The 18,108-nt window shown below is 49.6% G+C and overlaps 1 protein-coding gene across 23 annotated transcripts in view; it reads right to left on the bottom strand.

Moving 5' to 3' along the window:
* Positions 1 to 18,108, bottom strand: part of LOC146175052 (CUGBP Elav-like family member 1-A) — a 566,960-nt gene that overhangs the window by 271,131 nt on the left and 277,721 nt on the right. For 4 of the 23 annotated variants that reach the window (XM_084584444.1, XM_084584445.1, XM_084584448.1 and 1 more), the window contains exon 1: positions 5,552 to 6,208. The exons of 9 other annotated variants lie outside the window; for them this stretch is intronic. In XM_084584444.1, coding sequence (XP_084440570.1) covers positions 5,552 to 5,595 — 44 coding nt within the window. In that variant the 5' untranslated portion in view covers positions 5,596 to 6,208. Of the gene's footprint in view, positions 1 to 4,076; positions 4,121 to 5,551; positions 6,211 to 18,108 lie in introns of those variants that run through there. 10 more of the 23 variants (XM_084584436.1, XM_084584442.1, XM_084584438.1 and 7 more) reach the window with 6 other exon arrangements.

Below are 18,108 nucleotides of genomic sequence, written 5' to 3'. Positions count from 1 at the left end.
GCGGAACTACCAGGGATCGCCACCACAGGAAACGGTTCCCTTCAAAGGAAAGGAACGGTGTCGGCGAAACGGACCCTTTTTCTAAAAGACTGTCCGTACCGCTGCACGACAAGCGCCGTTTCAGCTCGGTCACCCCCAGTCACGACCCTGCGTAAGAATACTGCCTCCGGAGAAGAAATACTGAAATTTCGTGGACCAACAGACACACGCAGGAGACAGTGTAACCAGCACATGCAGCCGAGAAGACACAAGCAGCGAGCACGGGGCTTCAATGAACTGCGGACGGTTCGCGTAAGGGACCAAAAAGAAGCTGCAGCAGTCGAAACCATAGTGCGCGGGCCAGGTAAAAGGTCGCCACAATAACGTACGTACGCCCTCCGTCGTGAGCATTTGGAACGCGACATTGCAGCTGGTTTTTGTTCATTTCCTTGCATCGTCTCAAATAACTCAAGACCGCTCCCAAAAACCTCCGTGCGGAGTTAAATGCCTGCTTTCACGCGCAAAGGAGTGAAATAGAGTAGAGTGGTGGCATAAACACGTCGGACGAGGCTTGCACCGATACAGTATTCGATACCGAAACAATCAGCTTCCGAATGACTGTCCAAAACCACGACATTGAATACTCCTATTAACAAGTGAGACGACAAGTACTTTGAGCATGCACAGCGAAGGACTATGGATCGATATTCTAGCCAGAAGACGGCGCAGCTAACGGTGATGAATAACGAAGATGCGCAATAAACGTTATCAACATTTTTCAACCCTGTCTGGTTACCTTGCCGCGGGTCCGGAAGTAAACATGTCATTGCAGCCGTGAAAGCTGCATTTAAAAATATTCAAAGCAAACGATTCAAATACGCGACGGCGTCAACGAAAGGGACAACTTTCCACCGTTTTAGAGCTAATGGCCGCGTATCTATCGCCTCCCGGATCAGCGCCGAAAATCGCCGTCGACGGCGATTTTCTTGCGAAAACGGCCGGTGAGGGCGACACGCGTACTTTGTTTTTCGCTCTCTTGGGAGAGAGGGGCCCACTCAAGACTAGGCCGCAGTACCCTATCGATACATAGAAATCTCGCTAGCTTTATTAACTCGACACTAACCAGTACCGGCGGAAGTCTGGGCAAGCAGTGTACGCTACTTCGTTTCCTCACTTTCGCCGATGATCACCTGTCTCCTTCCCTTACCGGGACAAAAGGGGCCGTTGAAGACAACTCCCAATTAAAAGAGCGCCGCTTTAGCTATCTCACCACAGCGAACAAAGTTCCGCAACGCCAACACAGCGTCGAAATCGTCTATGCTATTAATGAATAAGAGTTCTGTTCACGCTATCTCTATCAATCGATGGAAGGAGGGAGGCACGAGCTCTGTTTCGACCGTTAGCCACAGTGTGATCACCATCTGGTAGAAAATACACCGCTTGTGGCCCCGCGCTGACAGATAATTCGATATTACAGATACAAAAACGTTCAGGTGCCAGGCGACGTGCCCGTGCTGCATAAACCGAGGAGATAACTAGTTGGTTAGGACGCCGAATCAGAGTGTAGAGCAAAAATAGCGAAAAAGAAACAAAAGTTAGCCTGACCTGAAGAGAAAAAAAAAACACACACACACACACACAAAAAACAGGCACCGGTGGCAACGGGCAGACAGACGCTTAGCCTAGCAGTGGCCGGCTAGCACTCCCACTTAACAGAAATTAGATCCCCTATCCCTATTCAGTGAATCATATCTGAGCACTTTACTTTTCACGTACCGTCTATCTATATCGAGCCATAATGCGAAACACATTTACACTGCTGCAGACGCGCGCGGGCAGCAAACACGCCTTGCTCGTGACTCAACGGGTGACTCTGAAAGCACGCGTCGATGAGCAACGCCGAAGCAGCACCGAACTTCAGGGGAGACCCGACAGTACACCTCGTGGACTGAGCATCGAAACGCCTCTTCCTGCACCTCTGACTCTGGCCTTTTTTCTATTTTTCCTACCGTTCAGCTGCCCTCCGCAAATCTAGAGAACAATGGGTTGGAAAGCGATAGTAGAAGGGGGAAAAAAAAAAAAGAAGTGAAGAACGGGACACAGGCCCGTCTCTCTTTTCTTTGTTTGCGAAGCTGCCAGTTCAAACCATTGACGCAGCAGAAAAAGAGGACAGAAGAACAAACGAACGCACGGCCATGGGAGATCAAGCGGCCGTACACGCGGCGAGCACAACGCCCAACGAGACGTCCCATCTGCCTGCACTGTATGTTTCGTTAACGTCTCCTCTTTCTTCAGGCCTTTCTTGCCAATTCCAACGAATGATATTTTGCTAATCCGGCAAATACACAAACAACACAGCGAGCGAATCAAATAAAAACGAAGAGCAACAGGTCATGCGAGAGACGACATTAGCGTCATGATAGATGGAAAACAAGTGAGAAGAAAGTAATAGAGTAGACGTAGGAAAGAGCAGATGCACATGGATAGTGGATACGCGCATATATACCTCTGTCGTGACGAACTATACGTCATCGAGGGAGGCATAGAGTGAGGAGGAGCGACCAGCTGAGCAATTCTACAGCCACATCATAATCAGCCTGGCTATACCCACTGCAGGGCGAAGGCCTCTCCCATATTTCTCCAATTAACCCGGTTCTGTGCTAGCTGCAACCACGTGACCCCCGCGAACGTCTTAACCTCATCCGCCCACCGAACTTTCTGCCGCCCTCTGCTACGCTTTCCTTCCCTTGGAATCCAGTTCGTTACCCTAAGCGACCATCGGTTATCCTCTCTTCGCACTACATGTCCTGCCCATGTCCATTTCTTCTTAATTTCCACTAGAATGCCGCCACAACGTGGTCGCAGATAGTGCAAGACACGGATACGGAGTCGATACGCTCTTCATCCATCGGTAGCCTCAGGAGAATCAAAAACTAACAAGCCAGAGCACGCAATTACATTTTCCTTTGGAAAAGTCGTGTAGGGTAACGCAAAAACGACGCACAGATCGCAGGCGCTCCGTCGAGTGCTGTTCACTTGGAAATGTCCTCCGTGCGGCACGCGAAAGGGCGCGGCTAATTAACTCCACGCGGCAATACACCCTGCGCCTTCGCCGTGAGTAAGGCGAAAGAAAAGCATGATAGCGTTTACCGACGGAACGCGAATATACGCATAAGCTGTGGGATTTGGGCCTACACGACAGCTGTCGTAACGTTGCAAAAAACTGAATGTGCCAGGACAACGGCGGAGATATGTTCGTAGCAAGAGATAGACTCACATCTCGCGGATGCCTATGAACAAAATGGCCATGAAAAGTCCCATAAGTGATGGCGCTCAACGATCTCGCAAGAGCTGGACAAAACGCGTTTCGAGGAACAAATTACTAAGCTCGAGGCACGTGGCTCGAGGAAAGAAAGATATGCGAAAGCTCACAGTAGCTGCCGCGCATTCTTTAATTTCTTGCAAGAGCAGCGCATGGAAGTTTTTGCGACAGGTATAATTACCTTATTAGGGCCACTGTTTCACAACGGTAGAAGACTAATAACAAAAGGTTATCGCCACAAAGCAGCGCCCGCTAATCGGTGCGCGGTCTGAACGAAGCGATGCCCCAGTTTGTAGGTGACAATGCGCGACATTTGCACAACATGCAGCAGACAATGCACAATGAATGCTCTCTGCAAGACAGTACAGCAGGCGACGTCAGGGTGCAACGCCACTAGATAACTAAATGCAGAGCAGGAGACACGGCTTTGCAGATAACGGGAAAAAAGAGACAAGACTGTCAAACAGCTTTCAGCATTTCGATGCCCAGCTGCGGCTGACATTTTAACGAATTTGTTCTCTTCGCTGTTTACCAGCCAGAGTTATAGAGGCTTCCCACAGAGAACTGGATTAACCTGTGCTCAGAGGACCTGTACACCAGGACTTCGATAAACGCGGTGAATTGGCTGTGCCGCGTTCGTTACAACGGGGAGGGCAACGAGGAGCAATCTAGTGGGAATTCTGCCCAGAAGGCTGGTTACGACGACGACCGCTCACTCCCGAAACACGTGTCTAGAGCTACACTACGGGAAGCTCCGGGCCTACGCATCGCTCACCCGAAGTCGACGTCGTCGGGGGAGCCCATCTGTGAAGCCGCGTCTCCCGCGACTTCGCTCCAGGCGAAGAAGACACGCTCGAGTGCGCAGCGGTGGCGCACGCACGCGAACGCCTCACTTCACGCATCACCGCGCGCGAGAGCCGAAGACAGCGGAACGCGCAGAGACGGCAGCAATAAACGGCCAATTAGGGGGAGGCACACACCAAGGACGCACCCTCCAGGTTCGACCAAAGCAAGAGCCGCAGCGAAGGGGGCTGCAGCTGAGCTCACAATGCAAATGAGACAGGCCGCCTCGGGGATCGGAGCAAATCGTAGTCACCCGACACAGGGCAAGTGAAATATGGCCCCGCAGTTCCAAGACATTCAGGGTCGCCGATGACGCTCCTACCACCGGGGCCCCTGGCTTGCACTGAAAGAACCCCGCCTTAAATGTGGCTTTATTTTTTCTTCGTTTGTTCAGGGGCGATACCAAGGAAAATTCCGAGCTTTATGCGCATGCAAAGTTCCAAGGGCGCCTAACGTCTTCGGCTTCGCGCGCGGTGGGAGTGACAAGAGAGGGAAGGCGAGGCCCAGCAATAGAGAAAAGCCGTGCTTTCTCCGAAATAAAACTACAACCTACACACATTTCCGTTGTGCCTCCAATACCGTTGCGAGCACAACAGCAACGACCTGCTACGCGGCCCACTGCCATTTGGTCAGTTTCGCTTACTTTAAATTGAGAGCTCACCGTATACATTTCCGGGCGCTCTAGTACAGGCGCGCGGCTATCTTTGCGGAGCTTCTCAACAGGCTGCCCGGTAGTGTTTGCAACCTCCCTAAGACAAGTCGGCAACATTGCCGAAACACAGCGTTTCACTGCTGGTTCCTAGCTTTTATATGCCCCTCGATTAGTGTCTCTCATGATTGTCAGCCCGTCAAATCGCTAACGGGATTGGCGCCAAATGTTTGCACAGTAACGAGTTTGGCGCAAATCGCAACAGTGCTCACAACAAGCTCGAAAGAGCAGTGACGCTGCCTGAACATCCTCGACGTCGTTAAGCTGCTATTAAAAACATCCATTTCGATTAATTACCCTTTTCTTCCCAGCCGGACGCTTTAGATTACAGACAGCAGCTGCCGCAACAGGCCGCAATAAACCACTAACTCGCCGCATTTTCTCGTGCTCTTATGCGGTCTCATACTTCGTTTTACCTATGCTACTCCAAAGAATGAAGCCGCTAGCAAGTTACCTTCCAAAGAAGCGGAATGGAAAAACACGCATTTGGACACGCAAACAGCCTCTAGCGCGACTGAGTGCCGAACTGTGCAGAATCCGATAAACTAAACAGGTAGAATTTGGAGTAAATACAGTTGTGCGCAAATAATGCACAGTGAGCGGACGGCAAAGAGCGACTTTTCTCTATTACTGGGCCATGCGTCCACCACAAAAGGCTTTCATAGTAAAAGAGAAAGAATAGTCGAGCGAGCACTCACGTGAGGCCGCAGTCAGCCTTCACAGCCGGTTGTTCGCACCGCATCCACAGGTAGCGGGCTCACGGCGACCCACAACAACGGATGACACGGCGGCGTGCCGGCAGTATTCCACGTGGGCGGAGGACCAAGCCGACGCCACAAAGGAAACCACCATCACGCACAAGAACGAAGAAACGAAAAAAATAAAACTTAATTGAAAGCAAAAATTAGAACGAAAATAAAGAACCAAAGGCCCGCACCAGGAAGCCGAGGGAATGGTTCACCGGTAAACACCGCGGCCCACTCAAACACACTGCTTTTCTCCGAAGCAAACCCAAACTGATAAAAATATACGGAACAAACAACTTCACTGTTTCACGTCACGAGGAACACGGGCATTTTGGCCAAGTTCACACGCCGGCCTCTCAGGGCGGCGGAATCAACGACGACCTCTTTCCAACACGCGCACTGGGAGAGAAAACGCCTGATGTAACGGAGAAGCGCGACAGGTAACGTTTGCCCTATCAGCGAGCAAAGGTGCACAGACAGCGTACAGGACACGGCGGTGTCCGCGCCGACACGCGGCGACGAGCAACAGAACAGAGATGGAGCACACGCGCACGCGACCACAGGGCACTCCGGAGGCGAAGCGCCGACTGAGCCCCACCGCCAAAGCAACGATCGGTCGCTTCTCCGGCGGGGAGAAAAAGCGCGGCCAGCGCCCCTAACAAAAACAAAGAGGGCGCCCTGGCGAGCTAGAGAGAAAGAGAGAGGAGAAAGCGAGGGAGGAGAGAGGGGCACAGAAAGCGTGCACGATAGAGAAGGAAATGAGCGCCTTCAGCTGGAGGGGAACGCAACGCTACAGAACGCTGACGCTCACAGCGCCACCGCAGTCGCCAGAGCTCGGGCCCACAGATCGGGCCTCGTGGGTCCTCGGCACCGCGCTCGCGCGCCGGAAGTGATGTCATTCGAGGGACGAGGTGGACACGGGGTCGGATCCCCTGAGTTCGGAAAAGATTTCTCTATTTCGCCTTCTTTCAGCTATCCAAGGTGTTTCCATTAGCATTGAACTTTCTTTTGAATATCAGGTGGCTGTAGTCCATGGACTGGCAGCGGAGTTCTTTCGGCCGGCAAGAGTTTTTTAGACGGGCAGGGGACTTCCTGCGACTAGCACGGGACTTTCACCGATAATGAAGGAGACTTCTTTCGACCGGCAGGAAAGTGATAAGACAATGCGCTGCACACTGGCTACGACCTTCCACATAGCCAAACTAAGAGAGCCTAACCAACTCTATACCAGCAATTATAGCTCCACAGGATAGCAGGGTAGAAAAGTTTTCACCGGAGAAGCAGACACTGAATTATTGCTATGCCGATGCCCTCCTACACAGTACCTCCGGGCTATGGCAGTGCGAACCGGGTCGCCGCTGAGAAAGCTTTCTCAGGCTGGAGTGCATCAGCGTTCAAAAGCACAGAACAAGGCTGCCGGTGCGTGTGTGAGATCGCAAAGCATAACGTCATCAGGCGGGACACATGACAGCGCTCTGGTGTGTCCTCCCTTACTGGGTTTTGTAACAGCGGTGTAGTTTAGCCATGCGGTCATAAGAAACAAAAAACACATTAACCTTGCCGAAGACACGCTGCAGCTCTTCATACGCCTAAAACAACCCCCATTAGAATAATTGACAGCAGGCCCAACCCCAACTCATATGTGTCGTAATACATGCGACAGAGACAACAATTCCACTTACGAAAGAACCAACTCGGTGCAGAGCCCAATTTCCATTCAGAGACGTGTATCGAAAACAAGTACAAAGTAGCCAGGACTGAGGGATTCAGCCAGCATGATGAGAACAAGAATCAGAACAAAAAAAGAATGGCACCACAACTACACGCCAGAACATCCCACAGAATGAGGGAGGGGGGGGGGGGGGTCAATTTGAGCCACATGTGGCCCACGCGTAATACCCAGGTCCAAAACGTCGAAGGCATTAGGCGCCTGAAAGAAAAAAAAAAAGGATAAAAATATTTTCTCAAGAAATCAATGGAGAACATGCACTCGGGGAGTTTTACGTAATGCCCTGGGAGAGAAAGTGGAGTGGTTTAATGCAATATAACAGCTGCGCGCTTCCCCTCTCCGGCCAAAATGCCAGCCGTTTTATTACGGGCGGAAAGTATTAAATCCCGAAGACCAGCCGGAGCAAATCAAATTAAGAACCTCCCTGAGTGAGCCATCAAGGCGGCCCAAAATGACGAAGCCTTCGAAGACCAAATACGAGCGAGACGAATCTGTTGAACAAGTTGGCACATCAAAAACAAAGTAAACCCCCAACGTTGCCCAAGACGAGAGAAATCAAGTGCGCGGAGACCGACTACTGCCCCGAAGTAACGGTGCTCCAGAAGTAACCTTCTCTAGCTGTGATGTTAGCCGAGCCAGTGGCCGCAACTTCAAGGCAGAGGCCATATTCTGACCGCACATATTCGTTTTGATCCGCTAAAAGCACTCGAGAGTTTGGGATCATTTTTCATCGGTATCTGTGGCAGATTCAATCGCATAAAAAAAAAAAAAAAAAAAAAAAAAAACGCGGGGGTTAGCAAATGATGATGGCGAGTGCAAGAATTTCCTCTCAAAGTATACACTCCCCCGACTTACATCAATACCAGCAAACGCTCGAGGCGGCTAATGAAAAGAAAATTGGGAACCTGGCATACAAAATGCATACATAATCAAGCAATTCCACTTCCCTCGTATTTGACATTAAACACAGTAACTTTATAAATAGCATAATAGCATTTCATGGCTATAATAGAGTCGATATTTAGAACGCGGCGAGATATATATTATTTCCTGGCATTACAGCGCATACTGGAACCAATGCCAAACCGCCCCTAAACTGTCCGTGTCAGTACTCTAGCGGAAGCAACGCTGACGCAAAGAAACGCAACCGAGCGACACGGACATACCCTTAATATCTGGTCCTGCCTCTCTCGCCTGTTAAATGCACCGCAAAAAGGTTCCACCTGAATCATTCCGATGTCAATGCTACGTCCCGACCAGCAATGGTAGAGACACGGATGAGGTCTATGTCGCACGTTTACCTCCTAATCTGACTAGATTTCCATCAGCACGCGTCGAGGCTGAAATGCAGATCTGTACGGTAGTGCATGCTTTTCGCTTTTCACTCTTCTCGTTCAAAGAAATCACTGCGCCTGGAAAAGGGGTGCCCCAGCCCACGACATCATGATGAGGAGCGCACCTCCGCCAAGGAGGTAGTACGGTACTACGAAGAAATATTCAGCGGCCCCTGCACTCCCGACGGGCATTCGAACCACACCGGGAAGCCACACAAAATGTCGAACTCGGGGAGCCATATATATATATATATATATATATATATATATATATATATATATATATATATATATATATATATATATATATATATATATATATATATATATATGTGGAGGGAAAGGACAGGCATTACAGAAGGGAAGAAAAAAGAAAAAAGTATGGAGGAGAAATGCCCTAGGAATAGTTGCCGCATCAAATGCAAGGATCATAAGAGGAAAGAAAAAACTTTAATTTCCTGTCCCCGCCAAGACTTCGCGAGGGGGCGTAAAACTAAAAAGTATAAAAGTAAAGCTCCCTTCCCTGACGACAAAAAGAAAAGGAATACAGATGGAGGAAATAAAAATGGGCTAAGGAACGACGCTGGGAGAGCTGAGAAGAAAAATCGGGAAGCAGGGGGAGGCTTATACCGGGATTACGTTCTAATGAACAAACCAGATCCCTGCAATGCAAGCATCGACTCCCACCCACTTCGTCTCTGTGCGCGTACAGCCCGAGAATCTTTCGATAAAAAAATAATAAAGTCCCAGCGGACAGGGCAAAAGCAAATGGATAGAATACCGCCTCGTCAAAAAAAAAAAAAAAAAAAAAAGAAAAAAAAAGAAAAAAGAAAAATGAAAAGGTAGGGGGAGGGGGAACAGGAAGGAGGTGAGAGGGAGTGTGTGGCGTCCACCGCCGTTAAATTAATAAAGATCGAGCTGAGCAAACGGGAAAGGAGATTGGGAAAAAGAGGAAGAATATCAAACGAAGGAACATTCTGAGAGAGCTCAGGAATGGCCACGGAGGAGGCACTCCTCTCGGCCCCTTTGCGAGGACATGCGGCATGCAGTACAGCGTACGTGCGAGCCTCAGCGCTCGCCCTTAAATGGCACCGCGCCACGTGCTCCAGCCGAGATCGACGACGACTCACGTGGAGGGAGCCGTGGAGCTTTTAAAAGCGCAGCAAGAAGGCTGGGCCTACGTGGGTGGCTCGCGAAGCAAAACTCCAAGAAGAAAAACGTATACGGATGCTTAAAAGTGAACGATTCAAACCGAGAGGGACGACTCCAATCAATAAGCGCTTCTCGGAAACGAACGCAGCAATTTCAAGCGGGGCATGCGGCGTCCCAAAGAACCAGGCACGACCGGAATGCAGTCCACATACGCAATGATGAACGGACGCGGAGACGCAGAAATAAAAAAAAAAGAAAAAGGAAAGCGTCAAAGTTTAAACGCATGGCTGAAGCTTCTAGCTTGCAGTTTCGTTTGACCTGTGCAATATGTTCTAGCACGCAAATTCAGGCAGTAAGTACCTATGCTCATGCAAGGCTGTGTGGTGCAATGAAGCGCTACGCGGTCAAGCTGATTACCGACTACTATATCTGTAGTCTGTTAGTGGGAATTTTGTCTAAGAATGCATTATGATGTGATTCTTGCCTGGAACATTGCTTATCCGAGACATCCACTAACTAATACGAGCCGGCCTTGCTTTCTGTGTATGGAGCTGCATACCCTCGTGCTCTAAGCCAATGAATGATCCGGAGTTCACACTAATAATACAGCGACTTTTGGCACCGTTAACTATTTGCTTACTTCGAGGAATGATAACCACCACCATTTACTGGTTAAAGCCGTAAACGAGTCCACAGTCAATTGTTTCTACGGCAGAGTAGAAGGCAAAGTGGCGGGTAACTGCGGTAATAGTGTAGCAGTTGCGCTGCGACGAGGCGGACGTGTTTCCGACGTACCCCATCTTTCACTCCATTTAATTTTTCTAATCCCAATCCAAAAGCAAGAGCCCCTCATCCGGCCGCAGATAAAGGTGGTCGTAAGCACGCGGAATGTTAGCAACAAGTTTACAGACAAATGCTGTCCAATGAACGGAAAACATTTTCCTTTCAACCGAATGCGACGAGGGACCAGAAAAACGAAGGAGGAAAAGCGAAAAGTAAATGCACGCGCTCCTTGCAAGAAAGCAACCAGGACTGAAGGCGTATAAAAGGATGGCTGAAGACGCTCTCTCGGTAACTTCGCGAGAAGAGGTTGTAGCACAACGTACACATGCCAGGTTATAAAAGCGGCACGCGACAAAAGTGAGCCACGCGTTTGAGAGTGCAAGGGCGCTCTCTCCGTGCTTTGGGAGAGGTGCACTTACTTTGCGAGTGCGAGAAACTATGACGGAGTATCACCCGCTTTGAAGGAACAACCGAGGGGCATGTTATTACCCTGAGCACGCGTTCGCCTGCTACTTCCTCTCCAACGGCAGCAGAGGAGGGCAGTGAAGAAGCAAACGTACCTCGTCAGGCAAACAAGTGGACTGAACAACGAACGTATCTTTATTTCAACTACCAGCGCTGCCAGGTCGCCAAGACACACGCGCTCTTTCCTGGTCAGGCTCCAATGTGACCCGAGGCGCCGGCCTCGCCTTACGGGAGTGTGGCAGGCGCCAGACATCGGCGGCGCCTGTTGCGCATGCGCACAGCGGCGAACCGCCCGACAGCGCCGCGGGCAGACCTTGGGACGCGTAAACAACGCTTCGAAGGAGACACATGAGGTCAAGCTTCCACGAATGCTAAGAAAGCACACCGCGTCACATTTCAGCCGCGCATGATGGCCACAGATATGGCACACGCATGTTAAGCTCGCCTTAAGTGGCAGAAGTAGACGGGAATTGAAGGCTGAATAAAGGGAACGTAGGGAGGCAGACAAGGCAACGGACCGGCTGGATGTCGTACATGTTTTTAAAAAAATAAAAAAATGGACAAAGGGCGCGCGCGCGCGCGCGCGCACACACACACACACACACACACACACACACACACACACACACACACACACACACACACACACACACACACACACACACACACACACACACACACACACACACACACACACACACACACACACACACACACACTAAGCGCGAAGGTTTCCTCTGTAAACAGTCTCCCTTTGGTCATTTACGGCCAATACTAATACTACTACATTTACGGCCAATACTACGAGCCTTGGCGGCCCAAGTAATTTGTGGCGTCGAGAAGCGAATGTGCAAAACGCAGGACACGCCTTGGTTCTTGGGTTAACGCCAGCGGCGGACGCTAATTGCGAGAGATAAACAGCATGCTCCCCATGGCTTACGCAACACGACGGCGACCGGCGAAGCGGGGGCCGCTTTCTTCCATATCGATTCGTCGTTACCGCTACGCCGTCTTGTTGTTCACGACAAACGACAGGCGTACAAAAACTTTTGCCTTGTCACGCCTACACCACAATAATTTATAGAGCTAGAACATGTTCTCAAAATTGCATCCAATTTTCCAGAGCTGCTAGGCCTAGCCAGTGGGTTGCCACAGAGACGCCCAAAAAAGTGCGGAAGGTTCAATCTATCAACAAATTTTGTGCTATGTAGGGTAGCCCGAATTAAGTTTTGTTTACATGCTACGTTTTGGTGTTGGGGTTTAACGTGCAAACCGACTCAGTGTATGAGAGACGCCGTAGTGGAGGGCTACGGAAATTTGACCCTCTGTGGTTCGTTAACGTGCACTGACATCGCACAGTACACGAGCGTCTTACTTTACGCCCCCGCCGACAGCCAAGACCGGGATTCGATCCCGCATCCTTGAGCACGAAAGTCGAGCTCCCCGACTGCTATTCATTGTCTCCGATGCACCTGCTGATCCCCTTCCCTATCCCCGCCTTTTCTTTTGACAGTAAACTTAACTATCCTCCGTGTTCCAGCTGCCGCCACGGCACATATTAAACGGCGGGTAACATTACATGGACCGAACGCTGTACTTTAGAAGTCCTTTCTTTTTGCAGTGCAACGGAAAGCCTGCCCTTAGTGGTCGCTGCCACAACGAATTTGTTAGAAACGCTGTACAAACATTCTACCCAGAATTTTTTTTCACCAATGTTATGTAGGCCATAAGCAGCGACAGCGATGACGACTGGGCGTCGACAAAATGGATGTACCAAAAACTGATTTATTTCTCACCTCCAGATAGAAATAAGAAATCTTCAGAAGTCCATTACAGCTTCCACACGCCAGAACAGGTCAATGAAGAACGTTTTCATTCAAGAAATTCGAACCACTGTGGCGCCCTCTAGTGTCAAACGCAAAACTCGCATAATAAGCAACGCAAAAAGAGCGTTCAGTTGAGGACCAGTACCTGCGACCACTGTGTCTAGTAGCGTGCAGCTGTGAACCCTCCTGGTAGTAAGTGGTGGTTGCAAACGTGATGCCGGTGTCATCGTCATGATATAGGGCGGCGTCGGTATATATGCGGAGACCGATTTTCTGGCCTTGTGTATCCATTATGTGGCGTTGTCGGTGATCGACGAGGCCCTTTAACACTGCACCAAGGGAACAGATCGTTTCATCCACATATACACCGACAGTCAAGAGACAATAAAAACCCTGCAAGCCCGTTCTTACAAGACCTCAATACAACACCGCATCAAACAGCGCTGGCGCTACCTGCCAGAGACCTCACAAGTCTCGGTACGAATTCATTGGACCCCTGGACATCCCGCACAAGGAACTGGGAACAGAACGGCCCACGAGGCCGCTGGCGCGCAACTATAGAGGAACACCGTCGGCATAGCCTTGATGTGGGCCCGTCCAACCCGCGAACCACCCTTACTGTTCTCCCGTCTCCATCATACCGGACTGGTTTGGTTTGTGGGGTTTAACGTCCCAAAGCAACTCAGGCTATGAGAGACGCCATATTGGAGGACTCCGGAAATTTCGACCACCTGGGGTTCTTTAACGTGCGCTGACATCGCATAGCACACGGGCGCCTTCCTTTTCGCCTCCATCGAAAAGTTGCCGCCGAGGCCGGGATTCCATCCCGCGTCCTTGGAAACAGTAGTCGAGCGCCGTAACTACTGCGCCACCACGGCGGGGTTCATCATACCGAACTCCGTCATCACGCGGCTTAAACGAGCGGAGAGGTTTGTTGCAGGACCTTGTCCCCGATATTACTCTTCCGATCCCTTCCGGCCTCTCTCGTACTGCTCAAGTTCTAACTCGCAAGGCCCGAGCCGGTGCAGTGTACACACCGGACATCCTGAGTCTATGACACCGAACAAAGATCAGCTGCCCCAACTGCCCTGCTGACTCCGTTGACCTGAAAAGCACTTGATCTGGACCTGTCCTGGCACGGCGAGCCTCCGTGCCCGCTACACATCTGCTCACCACATTCAGACTTACGAAGACTGGACAGCCCCCAATGCCAACGCCAAGCGCAAGCTTAGTGTCCTGCTAGACTTCGCGTCGGAGTATGGCGCGCCCTCAACCTCCACCTAACCCATCCCCTTCCCATCTAGGCCTCAGGTCATCCTCATGAATAAAGGTTTATGAATGAATGAAATTGAGCGTCCCTATTTATTGAAGGGCGTACAGAAGAGATCGCGAGTGTCACAAAACCCGAAGAGCATTCCACAAGTAAAGAACACCGTGCAGTGAAAACAATCGGGTAACATCTTCCTCGGACATGGCGGCATGGAGTTGCAGGTATAACGACCGCGTTTGGCCGCAAGAGGCCCCTTCATTTTACGTATACGATGAGAATTATAGCTGAGCGCTGATTAATATATATATATATATATATATATATATATATATATATATATATATATATATATAAGTGACGCAGGACTGTCATTAACACGCCAAACTCGACAGCTGGTTTGATCAGTGTTGAGTCCCTTTAAGCAAATTCCGCGATCTCCAATCGCACGCCCGAGGACCCAAACGTGTCGAGATATAAGGCGCCTAAGCAACTAAAGCTATTAAGCACTGAGTATAGACCTTTTTAGTTTCGATGCCTGGGTGCAGCCATATTAGTTTCATGGTGGCGCCCCGTATGAGCCAAACTGGGAAAATCCACTCCGGCTCCTCCTGACGCCATCTTGGGCTGTGCTGTTCGTGTTGATGCTGCGATGTGGTAGTGTGAAAGTGCTGTTTCGCGGTGCTCGTGAAAGCTATCCGACACTTTGGTGCTATTTTTGCTATGTTTGCGCGCGCCAGCAAACCGTATACCATTCGTTTGGCATGGCGGCAGCTGCTGGAAACAGCCCTAGCGGCCGGAGTGACTGCGAATTGGACTAGGCTTCACTTCCGCAGTGAGGGTGTATCCGTTGTATCTTTCACGATACATGGATTTTCAATTATATTTTGTAATCGCAATGGTAACTGCACATAAAAACACACAGCGAATGAACCGTACGGGCAGCTACCGAACGCGGAATGCAGATATTGCGAAAGACGCTTTCCAGTTATCGGCGCATTGATTTAACGTGAAGTTCGGCCCATTTCGATATACGATCGAGCTGTCGTGCTTCAACAATGTATACTTTCAAGTTAAACCACGGTTCAAGAGCAGCACATAAAAGAAGTAGTGTCTAAAGTACCATCCGTCGACGTTTTTATGTTTTCGTCCTGCAGCGCAACAAAATCGTATACCCCCGTCGCGTACGTCGTAGCAGCATCGTTTGCACGACGTATTTATTGTTGAGCAAAACGTTGAAAAACTTGCACTCTCAATTGCACCATGAAAGAAGACGACAAATTCCCAGCACATACAGCGGCGCTTACGAAAGCGGCGCCGCCCGCTGCCGCGGCGGACTACGGCACTCTCATCAAGCGCTACTCCCTAGTCGTCGCTAGGCCTAAATTGTTTCGCATCGAAGTCACATCCGAAGGCGCTTTGCAATTCCTCAGCGCTCAGCGCTGCCTTACTGCCGATCCCATAGTAGCAAAAGAAAGATATAAATTTCGGTGACGCCTTAGCAGTGGAGCCAGTGTGCAGACGATGATCCGCGCGCTGCACCAGCGGCAATGTGTTGCGTAATTTATTTGTATTGGAATTATCAATAACACGGTATGGGTCAGAAATCCGCAAGACAGTTTTTTTTTTTTTTTTTTTTTTTTTTTTTTTTTTTTTTTTGCTGCTGGCTTATTGTTTAAGTGAAGAACGGATTTTAGCACGCTCTTCTTGCGCTGACGAAAGAGATCCACCGTATTGTTGGCGCGGAGGGCTTGGGGGAGGCACGGCCTGCCCGGCGTGTGTGGTTACTACGGCGTAGGAAGTGAAATGGACATCATATTCGTGAGTCCGTCATTGGTACTAAGTCTATCTGGCTTACATAAAACGTTAATAGGCGAAATTAATCAGGATAGACTGGAAAGCGGTGAAGCAGAAACATATCACAGCCGAACTCGGACTGTCAATGCATGCTTCCCGCATACGCTCTCGGCAATCATCTAGCGATTTTTTTTCATTGTTTGTGCATTCCAGGATCACGCATTGCAGTCCAGATGACATTACCACTACAATGGGCGCTAATAAAGGTATTTAAGTCTCTCAAACGACAATATACCGAGGTGCAAGGCCGCTCTGCTATGCATGAAGCGTGCGAATGCACAGCCCACTCGGTACTGGCAACAATGGGCCGGCGCAAGGAATCTGGTTAGACAGTATTTTCCTCCTCTCCTGCTTGCTCTCGGTAAAACGGTCTATATGGTTAAAGGGAGATGCTGCATTGAGGGCGATAAATGTTTTCACGAGAAAGGTTGTTTCAATTATGATATAAATAAAAAAGCGCCACAAATCTACAATTCGGTCTGTTCTTAAAAACAAGCTAGCTTCTAAAGGTAAACTGCGTAAAGGAAGAGACGATGTGGCAAGGGGAGGAAAACGGCGTGCAGTGACCGCGCGTTGACTATACACTCAGGCGTTATTTGAAACAGAAGCGACAACAAACATCATGCGCATAATAAGTCTCAAGCAGAACCGGCATTCAGTCGCTGAACTGGTCATGGCAGCCTCATGTTGGCCTTCTTGATCCAAGTACACGCCTCAATACGAACACAATATAACGTTTATCCTAAGCAGCACTGTGAATGCTTAGCCCAATCTGCAAGAAGCCGAAATAATAATGCCAACGCTGAAATAATAAAATTTAAAATAAACAGATAAGTAACCGAAGTAAGACACCAAAATAACATAATTTCCTAACCCACTTCCTCGAAAGATATGCAAAGTAGTCAAACTTGGAGCGGTAACTACGGGCGGAGACTTCTCCAACCTTCGAATAAGGACAGCTCTTTTGAAAGTGACGAGAACAAAAAGACAAAAAAAAAAAAAAAAAAAAAAAGAAAGAAGGAAAACGACGCAGAGCCTAGCACAAAAGCGACAGATGAAATATGCGCAGAACGAAGACTGCAATCTACATAGGCACTTTTTGAGACTATACAAAAAAAAATAAAGCACAAAGGCTGGTTTTTCGTGTCACTATGCAATATATATACGTCTGCCCGCTCGGGTGCTTGCCTCTGACTCCACTTTTATCCGCCTAGCCAGATAGTCAAGGCCCCCGGGGGCAGTCTTCACTTCTCTCACCGGCTCGACCTTGTTTTCTGTTTTCCTCTATTTCCCTTTCCCACGGGGGTGGTAAAGCAGCATACGAGAAACCTGGCCGCTCAACGACTTCTGCGGGCCGACGCCTATTTACATTCCACCTTCCGATTCACGGGCCGCGCACCGGGGACGGAGATACGCATCGCCTTCGTTTGCGCCATACCCAGACGATGAAACGTACTGCGCCGACCTTCGGTTTCATACTTTATTTCCGCCGATCGCGACAGTCAAAACGTTCTTTCTCTCCCTCCCCCATCTCACGTTCGCCGCAGAGATGGGTTTCCTATTCTCAGGTGTTTCAAAACACTTTCAGCATTGAGCAACGGAATTGAAGGTTTCAAAGACCTCATCTTTATAGGGAAGCCATCGAAAGAAGGGACGGCAGCGTTCCAGGGAGCTTTCTGAATTGTGATATCGCCAGCTCCCCTCGGACCATCTGCCACGTTATCAGTCAAGAGTTCCAACAGGTGCAAAAAACGAAGATGGGAGATGGAAAAAGGTAACGGTGCCAATTTCGAGAGGTTCATGGCCACGAGCACCCGTCCAGGTCGGCAACGTTGCGTTAGCGCGCGACGGCATTACTTCAACGGCCGGTAGCATATTGCTGCATAATAAAAGTTTCCGAGGAGCGAAAGTTGGCACACACCACTTCGCCCATGTGCACGATGCATAATTTCAGTTTTCCTTTACATCGTTTTGTCTGTTTGCTTGTCGTTATGAAGATAAAGCAGGCAAGAAAAAAAAAATATCACATGCGCACTGAGCATTACGATTATGACATCTTTTCTGCTCGCGTACACTGTAAACACCGACTCAACTTC

The sequence above is a fragment of the Amblyomma maculatum genome, chromosome 11, assembly GCF_055883805.1.
Source record: "Amblyomma maculatum isolate TAMU_Amacu chromosome 11, ASM5588380v1, whole genome shotgun sequence".
NCBI lineage: Eukaryota > Metazoa > Arthropoda > Arachnida > Ixodida > Ixodidae > Amblyomma > Amblyomma maculatum.
This window is presented reverse-complemented; position numbering and strand designations above follow the sequence as displayed.